The sequence below is a fragment of the Acanthopagrus latus genome, chromosome 10 (genome assembly GCF_904848185.1).
Source record: "Acanthopagrus latus isolate v.2019 chromosome 10, fAcaLat1.1, whole genome shotgun sequence".
NCBI classification, from domain to species: Eukaryota; Metazoa; Chordata; class Actinopteri; order Spariformes; family Sparidae; genus Acanthopagrus; species Acanthopagrus latus.
Window position 1 is genome coordinate 3,845,375 of NC_051048.1, and position 21,422 is coordinate 3,866,796.

Genomic DNA, 21,422 nt, shown 5'->3' on the forward strand with positions numbered 1-21,422 from the left:
GTTCCTGAATGATACTCTTTTAAATATCATTTTTTATTTCTGGGCGTGGTGTTTTTCCTTCATGCCTCGAGACAGCCAATCACCAGCACTCTCGCATTGGTACATCAAGAATGTTGCATGCTGAATTCAGGTACAAATACAAAGATTTCTTCTAAAATAATAAACTTATAAATTTAAGTTATTCCCCGAATGGACAGACGTCCAAAACACAGGAAATGTAGGAACTGTATACATGTTTGTGGATCATTCCCAAGAGAAAAACTCGACTTCCAATTCAGTCGAAATCACGCAAAAACATGTAAAAGCCTTTGAATAAACTACAGCAGTATAAGGTTAACTAAAGCTGGTGTGATGGAGGGAGAGACAAATAGATGAACTTACCCGACAATCTGATTGAAATACCGCCTGTATCCCTCCAGAGTTTCATGCTGGAAGTGTAAAAAGAAAGAAAAAACAAACACAGAGGGAGACGGGAAGAAAAAGGGGATAAAGAGTCCGACAGCAAAGGGAAAGTATGGAAATGTAAAAACAATCAGTGGCAAACACGACTTAAATTGCACAGATTTACATAAACACACCTGTTTTTATCCGATAATACACCGATTCACAGTTTAAAGTTTCATTTTGTTTGACATGTTATAACAGAAAACCTTCAACAAATGGACAAATGGATGTAACAGTAGTTAGCATTAGTTATAGATTAAGGAGTGTGTGTGTGTGAGAGTGGGAGAGGGGAGTGTGTGTAGTTAGCGGTGTGTGTGTGCACAGACAAACACACACACAGAGTGAGGGTGCAGGGTCGTACCATGTTAGAGTGAGGCTGCAGCACAAGGCGAGCCTGTTTCCTCCTCTGCTTTCTGTAGTAGTTCTCAAACACATCACGCAAACCCTACAACACAAAGTACAGGTCAGAACGGGCGGGTGGATGGATGGATGGATGGATGGATGGATGGATGGATGGATGGATGGATGGATGGATGGGTGGATGGGTGGATGGGTGGATGGGTGGGTTGTCTTCATTGTTAAACAACCATCAGTGTGAAGTGACCCCAGAAGAGACGTGTAGGAGTCATCAAGGTCACGGAGTATCTACAGAACGTGCTAAACAAAGGCAACACAAGCGGGTCCAGAAACAAGGGCAAGCAGAAGCCAAACTGGGCCCGAATACTGCAGCGGTTGAGTTTTATTTCCATGTAATACCTCTTCAGCAGTCAGGATTACTAACTTCATGCTCTCTCAGATAAACTGGAAACCCTCGTGTGGTCCAAAACAGTGAAGCTGCTCTTCGTCGCTGACAGCCGCGAGGTACGCGGCCAAATGTTCGAGGTTGCTTGGGGGCCGTTATTGATTTTACGGGGAGGATGAATTCAATGAGGTATAAAAACCAAAACCCAGAACCACTGAATGATGGAGGAAAAAAGCTCAGATAAGGTCAAGTGAGAGACAGAGTGTGTGTCCGCGAGCGAGGCAGGAGATAGAGAACGTGTCTTTGATGACTGGTTGTGTTCAGTTCGGGTTGGCGTCACCGGTCAGACATCACACACAGAATCAGCTTTCTAAACTGGACCGCCTCGTATCTTTTCCTTCCATTACACAGAAGCCCTCTCTCTCTTATCTGTCTCTCTCTGCTGTGTGTGAGAAACTGGAGGTCTATCTCGGGCTCAGACCAGGACCCTGCAGTCCACGGTGAGCTCACAGATAAGAGTCCAGGACTGGGCAGATAATCATGACGTGCCCCCTTTACCTTCAGACCAGGACCACCTCCAGGACACACGTATCTACACCGCTGGACTCTGGTGGTGACATTATAGGTACATGAGTGGTGACCAGTACCTGCTATCACCGGGAAGATACCGGGATAAAAACAGAGAGAGTCTGTGGGCCTAACAAACATGTCTGTGTTGTCCAGGACAAGCACAACACACCTTCATCTAGATCAGAATAGGGTTTTGGACGTGAGACCCTCGTTAACTCAGAGATTCTGACTTAATCATTCAGAGTTTTTTAGGTTTTTGTAGATCTGCAGTGATCAGTCGCTCAATCATAATAATTGTTACTTGGAGCACCAATGCAAATATTTGACACATAACAATTTGAGGCTCCATCTTGGGTCATAAGACGTTATTTTCAAAAGCCTTTAATGATATTTAAATTGACCTTTATATGTAAAATCTATGGAATGCCCCTTTAATAACATTTAAATTATTTATATCTTTGACCGTATGTAAATTCATATGTATCCAGAAGTTTTTGATGTCATCCTTTCCTTTCTTTTCCCATTTTCCTTTCGTTTTCTTCCAGTTCTGCTGTTACATATAGAGATAATACTGATTCTTGCTTTTCAGAACATTTTATCTTTAAGTCGTTTCTGTTTCAGCCTGTTTTTGACACGGATCTCATATAAAACAATGTCTATTCAAATAAATTATGAGGCTACAAATACAGTATAATAGGTTTTCTATTGAAACGTGTTCCTTAATTCTTTAATCTGACCCTCGGCCAAACAATGTCCATTGAAAACACATCGCAGAACAATCAAGTTGATGGTAAAAGTCTGAATCTCACTGGTGGATATGGAGATTAGTCTGATGTTGTGAGGCGACACAACTGTTTCACTTCCATTCCCAGTTTGACCCTCAGCTGAACAATGTGTTTACAACAAACCAGCGGCATCAAACGGCCATGAACTCCTCATTACACAGGGCTCGCTCTCCCCGAGAGAGAGCCCAGAGGTGAAACAGAGGGCCGAGAGTGTGTGTGTGTGTGTGTGTGTGTGTGTGACCGCAATGCCACATAAACAGCAGAGCCAAACAGATATACAGTAGAGAGAGTGGGGAAAAAAAAGGCCAGCTGAGAAAAGGCAGAAAACAAAGTGAAAAGGAAGAAAAAAGAGAACAAATGTCATGGAGCCATAAAAGAATCAGAAAAAAAGAAAGAAGGACGGGAAGAAATAACGAGACAACACGGGGAATTTAATGTTAAATTTAATTTAATTTTAAATTAAAGAGGTAATAAGGGGGAAAAAACAGAAAGAGAGGAGAAAGAGAGAAAAAAGGAAACAAAAAGATTCAAAAGGAGGAAACGAAAGACATAAAAAAAAACCATAGAAAAGAAGAAACGAATAATAAAATAAACACAACGAACGTAAGAAATAACACACATAAACAACGGAAGAAACAAAGACAGAATGAGGCAATGCGACTGGAATTAAATGATTTAAATGTTGATTAAATGCTCCGGAGTATCCGGAGTGTGGCAGCAGTCCTGCGAGTCGGACCGGCTGCCTCCCCGTCTGCTGGACTCCAGGTTTGTGTTTACTCTGATCCCAACCGTGTCCACATCTCCAAAACCTGCGCTACGTGTTCATGTGTAACAAAAGGGGGTATTGTTGGGGTCTGACAGTGCTGGACTGGAAAAAAAAAAAAAAATCGTGGACTATAAACATGGAAAAAGAGAGAGAAAGGAGAGGTGGAGGAAAGAGAGGGGAGAGAGAATGGACGGAGGAGGAGGAGGAGGAGGAGGAGGAGGAGGAGGAGAGGTGGTCTTGATTGCAAATGGGATTCCATGTCCAGGTTTACTAGAAAAATAAATGAAGCTGGTACATGCGCGTGTCTGTGTGAGTACAAGTCATTCTCGTTAACTATCAGACCACGTGTGTGTGTGCGTGTGTGTGTGTGTGTGTGTTCATGATTTTTCCAGTCGATCCCACTGCCCAGTACAGCAAACTGCGCTGGACACCCTGGTTTTCTTTTCTAATGGTAAATCCACGTCTCTGCCCAATGGCCTGTCATTCAAAGTGCAGCGACACCACGTTAATGGAGAAAACAGTTTCAGACGAGTGTGTGTGTGTGTGTGTGTGTGTGTGTATGTGTATTCTACCATTGCCTCACTTTAATCCAACAAGAACAATGCGTAAAATGTTGCTGCAAATAACAAAAGAAGAGTACAAACGGGAAAAATTAAGTGTGTGTGAGAGTGTGTGTGACCTCAGAGGTGAACAGGTCGGACCTTTCAACACCTCCCAGACAGAACACACTCCCCTCTCCCTCCTCCTCCGTCTCCCATCCTTCATTCTCCCTCGTTCCCATCGACCCGTCTCCTCTTACACTTTCTCCCTCCTCTCCTCTCCTCTCCTCTCTCCTTCACCCCTGTACTCACCCCTCTCTCTAATCTCTCTCCCCTCTGTGTTGTGTTTTCACCCTCGTCTTCCTGTTTTTGCCCCCTTAACCTCCCCCTGACCTCCGTCCTTTTGCCTCCCCCCGTCCCCCTCACTCCTTATCGCTTGGCTTCCAATTGCTTCTCTCCTCACTCCTTCCTGTAAATGTCACTGCTGCACCTCCGCTGACCTTTACCCTCCCTCCCAGCTCCTCTCCACTTGTCAATACCACTTGTTCATAGTTTTATCTCTTGTCTTATGACTGTTTTAATCCTTTCAGAGGAGCAGCTGGTTTATCTGTGTACAAGGTGTGTGACGGATCATGCATCCGTCCAATCATAATGTACCTAAAACTTTTTCCAACCACCACAACGGAGAAGAAGGAGGAGGAGAAGAACACTGAGATGACCGTGAAGAAGGAGAAGACTGTGAGGAAGAAGCAGACCAAGAAGAAGAAGATGAAGAAGACTGTGAGGAAGAAGACGAAGAAGAAGAAGACCGTGAAAAAGAAGATGAAGGAGGAGAAGAATATGAAGAAGACAAAAACAAACAGAACAAGAAGACAACTCGGAAGTCGAAGAACAAGACAAAGAGGAAGACCATGAAGAAGAGTAAGAAAATCTCTCCATCATCAGATGCTCCCTGTTCTCTCCAATCGAAACTTTACTGACCTCTCTCCTCTTCCTCCTCCATCATTAGCTCCCTCTCACCTCCACCCTCCCAGTCTCCTCTATTCTTCCGCTCCTTCTCTCCCTCCATCATCTCGCCCCCTTTAGCCTCTCTCCAACCTCGCTCTCCCTTTCTGCTCCCTCCTCCATCCCTCTTCTCGCCCGTTCATTCTCTCCTTCCTGTCAAAGTTCGTGAACTTCCTGTTCCCCCTGCCAGAGAGCCCCCCACAAGACACACACACACACACACACACACACACACACACACACACACACACACACAGACGACCCTCTGGCCGTGATGGCCCGGTCACAGCCCCGACAGGCCTGTGCATGTGCAACTAACCCAGTCATGGCCCAGTCAACACCTCCACCCATGTCGCTTTCACTCTTACTGAGATGAGACACACACACACACACACACACACACACACAAACACACACACACACACACACACACAGTGCAGCAGGCTTGTTGGAGTGAAGCCAGAGGCCTCCTCTTACAGCATCAGATACTTCTCTGGTAAGTCTCCTTAATTCCCGTGCGATACAACCAGAGTAGCTTCCCTTTTGATTTCCCTTACAGGCGATATTACACATTCAGCACTTGATTTACACCACACAACGTTGTTACTGAGGTCAGCAGCTGTGTGAGTGGTGGTGGGGGTGGAGATATGAGAAGCGGTCTGAATGTGTATTTAGAGCTCATCACTGTCAAACAGGCTGAATAAACTTGTGAATCACATGTGCTGGAGTGCTCAGTGACAGATGGATGCACACGACGGTTACGGAGACGGAGAGAAACAAGATGATTGACTCACCAGCACAGTGTAGATATGCAGACAGCGATAAACTGGAGAGAAGTCCACCAAGTCGTGAGCTCCTGGGACCTGCAGGGAGACACAAGTCCAACTGTCAGACCGGAGAAACACCAGCACTCAGACATTCTCACACACCAGTTTATGCTGTATTTATGTTAAACAGTAACAGAAGAAGAAGAGGAAGCTGGAAAAGGAGAAGGAGCTGGAGGAGGAGGAGGAGGAGAAGGAGAAGAACAACAAGAACAAGAGGAGGGAGGAAGAAATGAGAAAGGAGAAGAAGAAATACAAGAAGAAACAGAAGAAGAAGAAGAAAAAGAAGAAGAAGAAATAAGACAGAAGCTGAAGACGAAGGAAGGAGAAAGAAGAAAGAAGAAAGGAGAAGGAGAAATAGAAGAACAACAAAAAAGAACAAGGAGAAGAAGAAGCTGAAGAACAGGAAGAAAAAGAACAAGAAAAATTAAGAAAGAAGAAAGCAGATGGAAAAATAGAAGAACAAGAAGAAGAAAAAAGGAAGAAGAAGAAAATGATGAAGAAGTCACTGAAGAAAAGAAGAAGAAAAATAAATCTTATAACTGAACTCTGAGCAGTTTCTTTCTCTGACTGTGTGAAAATCTGATGTTTTCACATCACGGACGATGAAGAAAGGCGTTTAGACGAGAGCCTGAAGCTGAAAATAAGACTCTTATTATTATTATTTAACAGCAAAATCTGATTCAACTGATAAAATCCCATCACATCATCCTGATACACTTGTCTACAACATCATCATCATCAAGACAACACAGGATCGATCAGAGCTGATCATTGATGACAAGTTCATTCACCAATACCAAGTTTGTAGTTTGGTCTTGCTGCAGCAGAAAGTATCACCATGTTTGAGATCAGCAGACAGTGACCACCTGTTCTTTTGCAATCATGTCAGTACTTGTTGTTCACAGCGCAGCTTCAAACTCTGGTGATTGAACACTGATTGCCGTACTTTAAGGCAACATCTCGATCAAAAGCGCTTCACAAATGCTGCGCCTGGGCTGCAGCGCTTCATTGTTCCGTCTCAAAGTCTTCTGCCAGTATCGCCAGACGTTCATACCTCTTATTCTTTCCATCCATCCCTCCGTCTGACCATCCCACATTCCACTCCTTCCTCTCTACCCACATCCTCTGTCTTCAGGAGAACAACACAGTGGCAATTTTACCAAACGCAAAAAAAAAAAAAGAAAAGAAAAATACCATGTGCCCTCTTGCCCTCTGGAAAAGTTTGCTGTCTGTGAAAATCATTGGAGGAGCAGCACAATGCCAGCTTTGATGTAACCGCACACGCTGAAACAATAAGAACAAACACAGAGACGGACCACTTACAGACGAGAGGTGGAGGGAGAGGAGGGATGGAGACGGAGAGGAGGAAGAGGGAGGACGACAGAAAGAAGTGGCTAACTTGGAGAAATGGAAATTAAAAGCATTGAAAATGTGTGAGAAGGCCAGAAACAGAGAGACGCACGGGAAGAGGTGGAAAGAAAAACAGAAAGAAGAGATGATGGTTATTTAAAAAAAAAAAGTGGCAAAGGTGACAAAGACAAAACAGCAGTGAAGGTAAGAAAGAGGATAAAAAAGGTCAGGAACAAAGGCAGCAGAGAAAAGAGGATGCAGGGACACAAGGGACGGCGTAAAAGAAGGGAGGGGGAGGAAAGGGAAAGACATGGCAGGGGCAGGGATGGCGTGAGGAGACGGCGGCCGTGGCGATGCCAACCATCGGCGCCAACACAGTCGTAACCCTGGCGACCACGGGGTCAGGCCTTTGTTCGAGCCAAGGTCTTCCCGTGAAGAGGGTTGAGTCAAGTTTACAGGACGTAAATAAGCCAAGGGGACGACAGGGACCTTAAAAACAGAATGGCAGCGCGAGGGGGTGACAAGTTCAGCTCTATTCTCCTCCACTTCATTGTACTTGGCTTTTCCTTAGGTGTGAAACAACAAGGGCAGCAGAAAGGACTTCTGATCCCGCGAGGGACCACTCCAAGAGTTCAGTGTCAGAACACTTTGTGTCCCATTTTGCATTTGACCAGTTGATCTTTTGAACAATCGGTAAACATGTTGATGTTCTCTAACGACCTACTTCAAAGTGATGATGTAATCGAGGCCGTGGGTCTCGATCTCTGTGGTTTAAACCTCCTCAAGTTTCACCAACATCTCCTCTGACACCAGATGTTTGCAGTGGAACAAATAAAAGCCCTGAAACGTTCTCTGATGTCCTCATTTTAGCAGGATGGACAGAGAGGACAAACTCAGAAGGTCACCCGCTGCTTTGGTACTTTCATGTGTTTGTGTGTTACAGTTTCCTCACATCATCGTCCTCCTCTTCATCCTCCACATCCAGGATGCCAGAGTCCTGTTCTGACAGCGGACTGCCACCCTGTCCGCCGCTGTCTGTCCCGGCTCCTAGTGCCGCCGCTGCTGCCGCCGCCTCCTTTCTGCCGCGTCGGCTGATCAGGGCTCTGGGCTGCGTGGAGACGGAGCTGTCCAGAGAGCGCTGCAACTGGGCCTGAAGCACAACACAAGAAAAGGCCAACACAGGTCAAACTCAACCAACTGGAGCTGATACTCTGCTTAACCTGCTTTGTTTTGATCCTACTTGAGTTTTGTTTTTCTGAACGCTACAGAAGAGGAAGGAGAGCTTGTTGCGTTTAGCTTCTGGCGCGACTTCAGAGCCGTCGACTCTCTTTGATTTTGAAGGTCTGACACCAAAACCAGATGTTTATCGATAACAAAGAGACACTGAACGCAATCAAGCTCCACCGGTACTGCCCCGACATGTGGTACGTTATACAATACCAACAAGCAGTGCAAAATAATACTGACCCACACCCATTATTAAAGACAGTTTCGGGAGAAGCTCAAGAAGATGCGGCCGCTCTAACGAGGTCACCGGTCAGGACCTTTTTGAGTCAAGCCTGCCACTCCTCGTCCCGTGAAAATACCCGTGGAAACGACCTATAAAAGTGATTTACCAAAGCACCTAAGAATACACCAGGGGGAAAAGAGCGAGACAGGAAGGGAAGAACAGGAAGGATGAAGAGTCAATGAAACTGAAAACAAAGCGCATACATGTCAAAAGTAGAGCTCAGGACAGGGACAGCTTCAATCTACATGTTTAAATCTGTGTTTAAAATCATCTTCTTAATTCAATTTTAGCTGCAATGGTGCCATTTACTGGATATAAAGTATCTGAAAGTATTTAGCTTGAAAGGAGCATGATGTAGTTTGTAGAAGAAATTCAATAGGTTTGAAGCAAGAGAGGTGGCAGGGTCCGCCACATATAAACAAAGTAAAACAGTGTGAAATTGTGTTGAAAAAACAAAGAGAGTCTTTTTATTTAGTTTGTTTAGGCAGAAGAATAACCCGTCAGTGAAGAGCTCTCTCTTCTGATCAAAATATCTTCCTCAAAACTACATGTTGCACCTTTAAACATTGAATTTTGGCGAAAAATACAGAGTAAATGACTTCAAATATACATCTGTTTTGCAAGATATTGATACATATTCAATATGGAACAATGAACTCTACGATCGGTGAAGTTTCCCCAAAATACCCCGACATTAAAGAAGGTGGGGCAAAGACAGCAGGAAATGGATATGAAGTCTAAAGGGAAAGATTTTCCCCAGAACAATGCAATGAGCAATGTAATATCTGATGTCCTGTCGATGGGACTATTTGGGGAAAACCAAGCATTGTAGGAAATGAGGCACTCGGGTCCCACTGCGGCAGCGTCGGACAAGGAATACTAAAAATAAAAATAAATCAAACAGGAAGTTTGGTATCCAAGACAAAATGACAACAGAGGCACGTTTCTTTCAGAGGTGGCCAAAACTCAATCCTCAATCTAATCTCAGAGTTTCTATGTTTGTTTTAACACAACCACTAATATCTGAAAATGAAAATGGCGATTTCTTGGATACGTCCATCAAACGCCAACCGACTCTACGCCCTTGTTCCAATGTTGAGTCTCCTTCGCGGCCTGGTACACCGAAGTGTTTCTGTGGGAAAAAATTTCTCAGATCTCAAGTTTAGTGCATCTTTCCATCCACACCCAGATCCGCCTCGGATTCTTTTGTGAACCTACGTGATTTTCAGCGGCTTCCTCAGTTTGCCGGCGCCAGCACGTAGCCTGAACCCGGCGCTTGAAATCTGTCGATTGGCACGTCAATAAACACGTCAGAGGCTTCAAGCGCCTCGATTTGCAGATTTAATGAGAAAAACTGGTGTTCAAACCCCGGAAGAGCACGATATCAGAGATGTTGGGAGAACACAATGCCATCTTTGATCTGATGCCCACATATACACACACACACACACACAACACACACATACATAGAGGATTAATGAGTCATGTAACACAATAAGTCACAAACAAAATCAGTGGAAAGTCTTGTTCCTCAGCTTGGACAAACAGAAATGTGCCCTCTCTCTTTTAAAGGAACGGAGGAGAAGAGGTAACGAACGACGTCTTTTCACTAATTCCTCGAAAATTAACCAGAACTATTCATGAAAATCCAACGACAAGAAGACAGAATAGGAACGGCACAGACCTCGAACTGTAAAGTGAAGAGCCTTGACACTTCATTCCTTTTCTAATCCGTCAAATGCTCGCTCTCTTTCTCTCCACGCACCAATTAACATAACAGCGAACCCATGAATGACGGCCATACGAGACGGAGTGAATAACAGAGAAAAGCATCGTTCCTGCAGTGTGCGACGCTGTGGAGTCAGACGTCAGCACCTACGTCAGGAAATTCCACTCAGTGGTCTTTGGCTTTCTTCAACAGGTGCGTTTTCTGTCCTGAAGCATCTGTAAACGCTCTCACACCGCCATTCATTCCTAAACATCACACAATACCGAGTTCTGGTGCAAATAGGAAACCTTTTTAACCCCACGGCTTTTGTCCCATTTCTTTTCAGGGTCCCCACTGAAGCTCAAGTGCGGGAACGTGCGTCATCCCGTAGGAAATGAGGGAGCAGAGGGGCGAAATGTGGGGGGTAAAAAACAGGAGTGGATGGAGGTCAAGCAGGACGATGAGGAGACGGAGGAGGAAAGCGAGGGAAAGGTGGTGAAGAGGAGGAGGAGGAAGCCAAGAATCAGAGCCGGGCTGTAATCCATTTAGTGTAAAGTGACTCTAAATATTTTAAAATGACTTGATATTACACTGTGGCAAAACCACAGAGCAGCCCGGAGATACGTGCAAGCTTCAAGGCGGTTCGAAGTCTTCCGATGTGCATTTGTGGGCTGAGCGCGGAAATTGACAGAAATTGCAAATGAGAGAGCGAAGCTGCAGTGATATCCTTGTTGACAAGCGGTTTGAACACTTTCTTGTGGGAGCGTCGCAGCGATTTGTGAGAAACAGGCTCAGGGAAGGAAACAGAGTATTATGATGTGACAAAGCAGATTATTTGCAATTTTTTTTTTTTGTTTTCTAAGAAGAACTCTTATTTTGGGAGACAGAACCTAAGTAATCATTACCAGGAGTAAAGCTGCTTTCCAAAACAACTTGTCAACAAGTGAAAGAAGAGACACAAAAAAATATATCTCATGACAAGATTTGAACAAACCGCTTGTGTTTGTTTAACCGACGAGCTGCTTGTAATTAATCCGAGAAGATGGTACCAGCCAACCTCGTTTACTTTGGTCATTTTTAATATCTAAAAGTCGTCTCGTTGCGGCAGGATCTGCAGGATATTTCGAAACCAATCGTGGAATTTCTTAATTGGCTGAAACTGATACCAGTTATATAAAAACCTCTGGTCGTCACAGCTGACAAAGACGTTGTTCCAGCTATCTCAGCTTCGCATAAAGACCGAAAACAGGAGGAAAGATCGAGCCTAGCTCTTTTCTAAAACATACGGAAAAGTATTAGCATCCTTGAATTGAATGCACTTCGTAGAATCGTACCTGAAAAGGACAAAAAATGAACACCAATCAGAGACCTGTTACTACTTCAAGGACATTTGATGCAGGACTGATGACAAAAGACAGATGTTAGCAGGTGTTAGTAGATTTTTGTCCAGGGTGAATTTAACATAAACCTCACAAATCGACATGATAGATTCTCATTTGTGTAATCTGTACAACAAACAGTTTGTTGTAAACTGTGTTTAACTGCCAATAATGCTGCAACAATTAGTCGAAAAGGAAATTAACTTATTTCAGTCATTTTTCAAGCAAGAATGTCAAATATTTGTAGGTTCCAGCTTCTTAAAAAGTGACTCCGACTTTTGTAAACTAAACAATTACTCAAGAAAATAATCATCAAATTAAAAAATAAAAAATAAGCACTAGTAGGACTGTATGATATTCTGCTAGCATAATGCAGATGCTTTCAGTTTCAGCTCTGATATGTTTGAGATGTTTGGTTTGTTGTGGTAATGAATGAAAAGAGGTTTTATGGACAGAACTGAAGAAAGAGTTCGATGTAGTGGTTGGGCCACACTCAGGTGTACTCAAAGCGCTCTGCACAGCTGAATCATGTAGTAAAAAATCCCCCAAAATCAATTTAGCCGTTATAAAATAAAATTAAAAAAATAATACTCCGATTGAAATGACTCGGATCAGAATCGGAGCCAACAACCTGACGGGGACATCCCTAGTATAGATCACTTTTGGCAGGCGGCCTTCCGAACCAGAAATAATGGTGTCCGATGGCAGTGAACTGTGGAGCATTATTCGGCAGACAACACACACACACACACACACACGCACACACACCAACAGTCTACTTGGGTTTTCCCTGTGATGGTTCAATACATCAGCCCAGCGAGCTCCTCCGCCACCCCCGCTGCACGCGCACGCATGTGTGTGTTCAGTAACTAGATACAGGTAATCAATCTTCTTCCACTTCACAGGCCCAACAGTCTGTTTCCCATTAGTGTGTGTGTGTGTGTGTGTGTGTGTGTGTGTGTGTGTGTGTGTGTGTGTGTGCGTAGAAACTACCGAACACACAGCAGAAGCTCTGAACTCGTCCTCTGCTGAAGGGTCGAGAAGGAGCGAGACGAGGAGGGAAGGAGGGAAGTGGACGTCTTGGAGAGATGAGGAGATGGAAAGACAGGAGAGGAGCGGACATCTTGAAAAAAGAGAGAGAGAGAGAGAGGGGGAGGAAATGTGATGTGACAAGAGAAAGAGGGGAAGAAGGAAATGACAGATGACAGGAGAGTAAGAGAAGAACGAGAGAGACGTTTTGAGACTTGTTTCTTCCTGATCCTCCTCACTCATCCCTCTCATCTTTTCTTCTTTGCTGCTCCCTTTCTCCTACATCAACTTCTTCCCCTCATTTTTCTTGATCCTTCTCCACCTCTCTTTCCCTTTACTGCCTTATTCCTCCACATCTTCTCCTCTTCTTCCTCCTTTCTTCGAATTTACATCTATCTCTGCTTTCTCTACCTCTTTCCTGTATTCCCATCATTTTCTCCATCTTGTTTCTCCTCCACTTCCATCATTTCTCCTCAGTCTATTCCTTTTTTCACTCTCCTCTCCTCCTCTCCATCTCCTTTCATAGTCCTTGTCCACCTCTTTACCATGATGTCCCTGCTCCTGTCTTACTTCTTGTCCTCCTCTTTCCATCCTCTACCTTCACATCTATGCCTCTCTACCTCATTCTTCTCCCTCCATCATTTTCTTCATCATTTTCTCCATCTCCTCGTCCCCCTCTTCTCCTTCCTTTATTCTCCTCCTCATCATGTCTTTTGCCCTGTCTTTATTCCTTTCCGCCCTCTGCTTCCCAATCCTTTTCTCTCCCTCCTTCCTCTGCATCCAACATTTCCTCCCACTTCATCTTCCCACTCTCAGACCTCCTCTCCACCCATCTTCCTCCTTCTCTCCTCTTCCTCTTCTACGGGCATGTGGCAGCAGACAATAGCTTCATTGTGAGCCCTTCGCTCTCTCCTCCGTCTCCTCCCTCCATCCCCTCCTCTTTTCCCCCAGATCTATTTATTTTCACATCCTCGGTTCGGGGGAGCTGTAACGACGGCTGGTTGCAGAGAGTCGGAGCTAATTTGGAACAGAGCGCCGCGGAGAGACACACTGTCTGAGAGGGAGAGAGAAAAGATGGAGAGACAGGGAAAAGAGGAGAAAGAGGGAGGAAAGAAGACGTACACCTACGAGGGTCCTGATTGAGTGCGAGTGCTCTGAGCCAAACATTTGATACAACAACATAATCCCAGTATCAGTATCAGGACCGCTGGGGTTTCCATAATCTCCCTTGTAATTAGTGGTTAGGGGAGTTAGCGGTTAGCTTCTTCAGTGACTGCAAGTGGATTTTCTGTGCCAGTGATTCTGAAATTGCGGTCCCAGGACCCCCCACCTCAGGGTCACGGAAGGGTTCAGGGGTGTGTGGATGTGGAGGGATGCGTGGGGGCTACTTGTGCTGCGTATGAGGGCACATTCCTCTGCATTAATTCAGCATTTCTGACTCTCAGAGAACAGATTTAGCCATCATCGCTTCATTTTGATCAGCGTTACATCCTTGCTTGTGAAAATAGATGATTTAACGTGAAGATTGAGGATAACTTAAGAGAAATCTAGCATAAATGGTGCTCACAAGGCCTCCAGAAGATGTTCATACATCTTTCCTCCAAACGATCTCCCCTCATTGGGTGTTTCGATGATGATGATAGGGAACCGCATCACTCCAAAACCTCCCAGGTGTTCAGCTTGATTGTAACCTGCCAACTGATGACTTCATCTCAACTCTTAACTATTGATCCCGCTCTACTCTGTAGAAAACCATCTGCATATGTTCTGTCTCTCTAACTGGAGTGAGTGGGAGAGTTTCTGGCTCTCCAGACGACCTTTGACCGGCAGCAGTAATGTTTTGGACCAGGTGAGAAATGATCCTCTAGTGACATCTAGAGGACAAAAGTCATCAGACCGCAATTACTGTCTTCATAACTTCATGATAAAAGCCTGAAATGCAGCACTGCTTCCACTATAGTTGTTTTGTAAGGGCTGTAGGTACACAAACTGTTACCTGAGATAACTGACAGCACAGATCCTCGGAGACAAGAGGACACCTGCAAGTATGACGGCTTCAACACATCTCTTATCAAAGAACAGCCCCGTCTCACTCTCGATTCGTTTTCAGATTAACTTCCGGCTGTTCTCTAGCCAGTTGTTTGGTCTCTAAGTGTCAGAAAATCACCATTATCTACGTCCAAAACCTTAAAAAGATCTTCAGTTTACTACTAAAACAGAGCAAAGCATCAGATAAGAAAGCTAGAACTTCAGAGGAGAGAATATCTCCACGGATGGCAACACTTAAAGTGCACCTGGGTGAAGCACTTTAAGCATCTGTTAGGGAGGAACAGAAACTAATCAGTCAAACTCAGAATGCCTAAACACAAGAGAAAAGTCCACTTACTATTTCCAAATTTCCTGTTGCAAATTTTACATGTTCTTGCCACGACAGGCAGAACATTTGAGAACTGGAACCTGAAATTAATCTTGTATTTCTAGCATGTTTTTTCCTTTCTTTTATGAGTTACAAACTCATCCAAAGCACTGTGAGAGTTAAGTTTCTTCCTCAGACACCTGGGGATCAAAACATCAACCTCAGGTTTATTAGACGACCAGCTGTACACCTGAGCCACAGCCGCCAACGCGACTCTTTAATACTGCAGGAAGGAGGCAGGTAGGAAAATGTCCAAATCTACAAATTATCAACAACCGACGTCATGATTACAATAAACTACACAGCACTGCAGACTGAACAGCCACTTTCTCAGAGTCTCCATCCGCTCATCTGTCTGTCGTCGAGCGCTCCCTTCCTCATTCCCATCCCGCCCCTTCATCCTGCGATCCCAGGGAGCAGCATTCCCAAAATAATGGAGGCGCACAAATAAACACGAGGCCCCTCACTTTGTGCTATGGATACCACAAGAGAAACACAAAACACACAAACAGACACACTCTTATAGAAACTTCCTTGGCCTTGGAAAAAGAAAAAAAGGAAAACAATTAGGTAAGTGCTGAAAAACGGACTCTCTCTGCAGCTGTGTGTGTGTGTGTGTGTGTGTGTGTGTGTGTGTGTGTGTGTGTGTGTGTGTGTGTGTGTGTGTGTGTGTGTGTGTGTGTGTTCATTGACAAGCCACGTCGTCTCCTGCAGCGATTACATGCTTGTTTACTGGCAGTGGAACCACAGAGCGAGACACACACACATGTACACACACACACGCACATACACACTTAGAGAGGCTGCTTCTGATTAACAGACAGAGAGACAAAGACATGATGGAGAACAAAAACCCAATTGTGGGATAAGAGACAGCAACACTGTGCAGTCCTTATCAGCAAACACACACACACGCACGCACACACACACACACTACAGTAGTTATTTGAGAGATGAACTACTGTGAACACAAAGAAAGACAACAGACTTTGTAATCGTCTGTCTGTACTGACAGCCATGACTGAGTATAAACGAGTTCTTCACAGGAACATTCTCAATTTACTGCATCGGAACTGCTGCAACTGACCATTATTTTCATTGTTGATTAATCTGCAGACTATTTTCTTGTTTAATGAATCAGATGTTTTGTTTAAAAACGCCAGATGATGATGCTAAAAAGGTCAATCAAGTGCAGGATGACCCCAATTTAAAGATATTCAGTTTACTGTCATAGACGAGGGCTGAAACCAGAAAATATTCACATTTAAGAAGGTGGAATCAGATAACTTGTGTTGAACTGCCAGCAGCTGAGTTGCATTGTGGGTAACGTAGGCTCCAGGCTCGGTGTACCTGTTTGATGGCGGTCTCTCCAATCTTGTCCGAGTGTTTCCGGATGCTCTCCAGGAAGTCTCTCAGCTGCGACATGGCCGTGTCGCGGATCTGTATCCTCAGTTTGGGGATGTTTTCAGCCATGATGGAGCAGAAGCGGTACTGACCGGCCCGGGGAAGACACGTCTGCTCCAGCTGCTCCAATGTCCGCAGCGCCGGGTAGTACCTGACACACACACACACACACACACACACACACACAGGTTGACTTTTATTTGTATATCTAATCATACAGTCGACTGATTTCTTATGAACTCGATTCAAACTTCAGTGAGTTTCTGTTGAAGGGAGGAGACACTTGCAAAACTAACAAACACGCAGCAGTAAAAACACCATCCAGGCTGTTGGATGCAAGCAGAAACACACAAGATAAACACACACACGTTGAAAATAAATACACTCAGATACACCTCAGGGATCTTTGGCAATACAATATCCCCCGAACACTTCACTCCACTTCACTCCGCTGCGTCTCTCACACACACTCTCTCCCTCCAGGAGCAGTCGCTGTTGGCTGACCTCTCGCTGCTCTCTGAGCGCCCGGCAGCCGCAGGACAGAGAGAAGTAGAAAAACACACAAACAAACGACAAATTTATGACCGACCAGACTTCTGTCTACAGGTCAGGCCAAGGGCAGGGCGGGGAGAGGAGACAGAGACGGAGCAAGGCAACGTGGGCTTCTATTCCCAGTGCTCTTGCTCCATCTAGTGGCTGAAACGAGATCTCCTCCACAGATGTGTTGAAGCAAACTGACCATAAAGACTCTCTAAAATGTGTCTGATGAAAAAAGTGGAATCACTGCATTAAAATCCTTTGAATGACACATAATCTCCTCCTTCCTTCTGATTAGATCACTTGTAAAATGTAATACTCATCAGCTCATAAGTAAGAAAAGGCTCGAAGGCTCAGTCCCAGTTTCCACTCTCGCATCTTCACAACTCCGCGAGGACTCAGGGCTGTTCCGCTGTCAAACTGTCAAGTGCCTCAGAGCTCTCTCGCAGACAATTTGTGCCCTCTGTGCTCAGTTTCCAAAAGACTGGACGTCTTCAGACTTCGCCTGAGGGAATAGGTCACAGCTCTGTGACGTTAAAAACTGAGTCACCAAAAGAGCCCAGAAGACGTAAAACCAGTCAGACCCCATTCCTTTTCATACTATCTCAGGCCCTTGCACTTCGAGGGTGTCGTCAACTAAGTTTGGGAGATTTCTGGATTTAAGCCTGAGGGAGGACATTGTGTTGGGCCTTAAAATGTCTTCATCCAGACCAAGCATTCTCACTTTCTATCCAGGAGTGTGAGTCTAGAGCCAAAGGTCCAATTCCTCCTCCCCATGAGCCAGTTGTTTTAGCTGAGACTCACCACCCAAAGGCCTCCCCCTACTCCTGATGTAGCGCCTTCATATCCACGTTTAAGTTCTTCCTAAAACTGCTATAAACCACTTTGTGTTTGATGTAGACTTTAAATTGTGTAATCCAAATTTATCTGCGGGAAATATCCCCAAGATTTTACTGCTCAAACTTAAAGTGAGATGAGACCCTGAAAAACAGAATCAGGTAACAAACCTTTTGGCCCTCATCTGCTCCTGGAGTCTGCTGTACATCTCCAGGACTGCAGGAAGCAAAGACAGATAAAGAAAAAGGCAGTTAGTTACAATACTAACAGAGTGTGCGAGCAGAGCTGCTGGGATTTTAAGGACTGACCCGGCAGGCAGTGCGTCAGTTTGTCGATGGTGGTCGCGATGTTTCTCTGCTGCACCCGACACTGCTGCAGCTCCTCCATGGAGCTGGTGAGCTGAAGAAGTGAAGGAAGCGTGTTAGTTAAGAAGTCTTGAAAAACAAGTCCTGACTGAACAGTTCTGATGCTTGTGTCAACTTACATCTTTGCCGTCATCCTGAAGACGTCTGTTGGTGTCGATCACCTGACTCTGAGGCAAAAAGACAAGGAGCCAATGAGAGAGACGTATGAAGAATTAAAGTCCTGCACTCTCCGTCCTCTCCATTCCTTCTTACCTTCAGCTTCTGCGCCTCCCCTCGCACTTTGAGCAGCTCTGTGATGGAGTCGACGAACCCCTGGAAGTGATGGTTACACATCTTCTCGATCTCTCGGTCATGGTTCCTGATCCGAGCGTCCAGCTTCTCCATGAAGAGGCCATGTTCCTGACCGTCGTACACCGACCTGCAGAGGGAAAAGAGAAATGCACTTTCTTTCAGAATCATCAGAAGCCAAACATAAATTCTTTTATCACCCTCAAAACATGGAATTTTTCAGTTTTTGTAACATCAGCTGAGAATTTGGAACACATCTTTTGCTCTTGGCAGATGAGAAATACAGATAAACTCACAAATATTTGGAGCGAGATAATTGAAATATCTCAAAAGAGAAGAGTAATTACAGAAAAACTAATCGACAGAGGAACGACAGAGAGGAACTGTCCAGCTTGGAAATGAGTGCATCCACAAACTACGTCCACCAGGGGGCGGTGTCGCACCACCCTGCTCCACATTTCCATACATTCATAACTGAGAGCTGCAGCCATTGACGGCAGTGAGTGGTTAGATTCCAGATCAATGCCTTGATTAGGGGCATGTCAATAGTACGCAGAGTGTGCTGTACAAAGCAGTATGCTCTGTTTGTCACACTATATTGATTTTGCAGCAACCATTTTATACAAACTGGCCATTTAACAAACATTTGTGAGCTGAAACCTGTCGATTAATTCATCAGCAGAACATCAGTGTGGCGTTTATCTAAGCAACAAATGCCAGATGTTTCATTTGTGAAGCTTTTTCTCCTTCATCTACTTCAGTTGTTTAGTAAAACGCTGCAACACTGTTTTACTGAGAAGCTCCAGAAATGTTCTGTGGAAACTTCACCTGAATTTCCATCAACATAATGTTGAGTAAATAATGGCTGACTTTTCTATTTAATAATAAATAAGGATGGCCACACTAACCCAGCACAGACACAAAGTCAAATACGTCTCTGTACCTTTAAATATAACTGTTTTTGTGGGACGTCTCAGACGAACAACCCCAAAACACGACAAAACATTCTCCTTCCAAACTGCTTCACGGTCTCCTGAGAACACAGATGTCATAAAAACAACATGCGAGTATTTCTGTGTACAGACCGTGTCTGTAATAGTGATCACAGTACTTCCTGTGTTCTTCCCCTTCCAAAAACAAGCGCACACACAAACACACACACCTGTGTGTGGCTCCAATCCACCACCCTTCCTCCTGTTGACCAGGAAATGCCCGGCTCGTACAATAGAGAGCAGGTCTGACGCCACAATGTGCTTTCTTTAGACACACACACACACACACACACACACACACACACACACACACACACAGCCGACAGTGTGTGTGCTCACAAGAAACAAAGACATTCATAGAAACAGACTCAATACATCGAACATCTATACAATGAGCAGGATGGCTGTGTGTGTGTGTGTGTGTGTGTGTGTGTGTGTGTGTGTGTGTGCAGGTTCACAGAGTACAAACAATGAGTCAGTGATAGAATAATCAAGACAAACAGCGAGTGAAGGAGGATGTTTGATGTTATTATAATCAAACTGTATGTTTAGATGATATGAAAGGAGAGAGAGTCATCCTGACACCCTGATGACATCATCACTGTGTCAGCTGTTGAGTAGATTGGCTCAAGTGATAATCCAGATTAGTTTGATCGCGATTACTGTCATACAACCAGAGGCAGAACTGGTTCCTTCGCTCTGACAGTGTGGACGAGTGTTTTTTTATCATGTGTGTCTCACAGTGCCTGGTACCGTCTGCCACAGAGAGGAGGGGAGTTACAGCTCCACCTCATCGCTGCTCTGCACGTCTGTTTCTCACTACAGCACGAGGCTGATGTCAAGAGCAGGATGTTGCAATCGTCATGGTGCCGAGATAAACAAGGAGTCTCCAGAGGATTTATGACAAAAAGAAAGAAGTCATTTACAGAAAAGTCTTTGTTTGGTCCACACATTCATTCCTCCAGTAGAAGTAGAGACAGCTATGTAACAACAGACTCTGGTAAAAGTACTGCTTCAACTTCTTTACTCAAGTGAAAGTTATAAAGTGCAGACTCTGAAGGACATTTGTGGTCAAAGCTAACTGAAGCTAACGTCCCATTAGCATAATTCAAAGACTATCAAAGTTAAACGTAGAATCAGTTGAATTTGTCCCAGCAGTTCCTGAACACACCACAAACATATCTGATTCCCAGGATGTCAAATAGACACGTTGGGTTGGTAAAGCGTCACTGAGCGACCACAAAGAAAGAAAATAAGAAAATCCAAGAAAATGCGAGATGCCTTTTCTCCCCATTCCAGTCTCCCTCTCTGTCTGTTTATGTCTTCTACGTTGTTTCATCCCCTCACATGCATGCAAACTAGAGTAACGAGCCTGTTTTGAAAATGTAAGGAGGAGAAAGTTCAGATATTTGTGTTAAAACGTAGGAAGGACAAGCAAGTTGATTTTGCAACAGGAGCAAAAGAGGTTAAAAAAAAAAAAACCCTCTTACAACAAAAAATAATTCAATAAAAGTGTCTCTGTATATTTCCAGGGCTCGATCAAGCAAACTGAACTGCATTTCTCATGTTGTTCCACAACAGGCCTGCAAAATACTGGGGCAAAAACGGATATTGCAATATTTTCTGCTGACTAAATCATTCTTAAAAGGTTAGGTCTGCTCGTAAGAAACAACCTCACATGTATCCAAGAACCCGATCGGATAAATTATGTAATATTAGAGAAACTTCTGTTGTAGATTAGTCACGGTGAATGAGAATCGTGAGAGTTTTTTCCTTCCTGCATCCAGCAGCAGAAAGTTGTGCCATGACGTGTTTTCGAGCTCATTCGCCTTCATCGCACGTCCTGCGATGTGAAAGGAGACGGACAAAGAGTGATGGAGGGCAGAGAGAAAAGAGGTGGGGGACGGAGAATCGAGGGATGAAGGAGGT

The 21,422-nt window shown here is 44.5% G+C and overlaps 1 protein-coding gene across 6 annotated transcripts in view; it reads right to left on the reverse strand.

Moving 5' to 3' along the window:
- exoc6b (exocyst complex component 6B) overlaps positions 1–21,422 on the reverse strand; it is an 83,246-nt gene that overhangs the window by 55,929 nt on the left and 5,895 nt on the right. For all 6 annotated transcript variants that reach the window (XR_005077270.1, XM_037111767.1, XM_037111768.1 and 3 more), the window contains 9 exons: positions 18,466–18,631; positions 18,333–18,380; positions 18,157–18,247; positions 18,019–18,064; positions 16,421–16,625; positions 7,981–8,178; positions 5,646–5,714; positions 806–889; positions 382–428 (listed from right to left, as the gene is read on the reverse strand). Coding sequence is in view for 5 of the 6 variants with exons in the window: in XM_037111767.1 (XP_036967662.1) it covers positions 382–428; positions 806–889; positions 5,646–5,714; positions 7,981–8,178; positions 16,421–16,625; positions 18,019–18,064; positions 18,157–18,247; positions 18,333–18,380; positions 18,466–18,631 (954 nt within the window). In the remaining variant the exon portion in view is untranslated. The remainder of the gene's footprint in view (positions 1–381; positions 429–805; positions 890–5,645; positions 5,715–7,980; positions 8,179–16,420; positions 16,626–18,018; positions 18,065–18,156; positions 18,248–18,332; positions 18,381–18,465; positions 18,632–21,422) is intronic.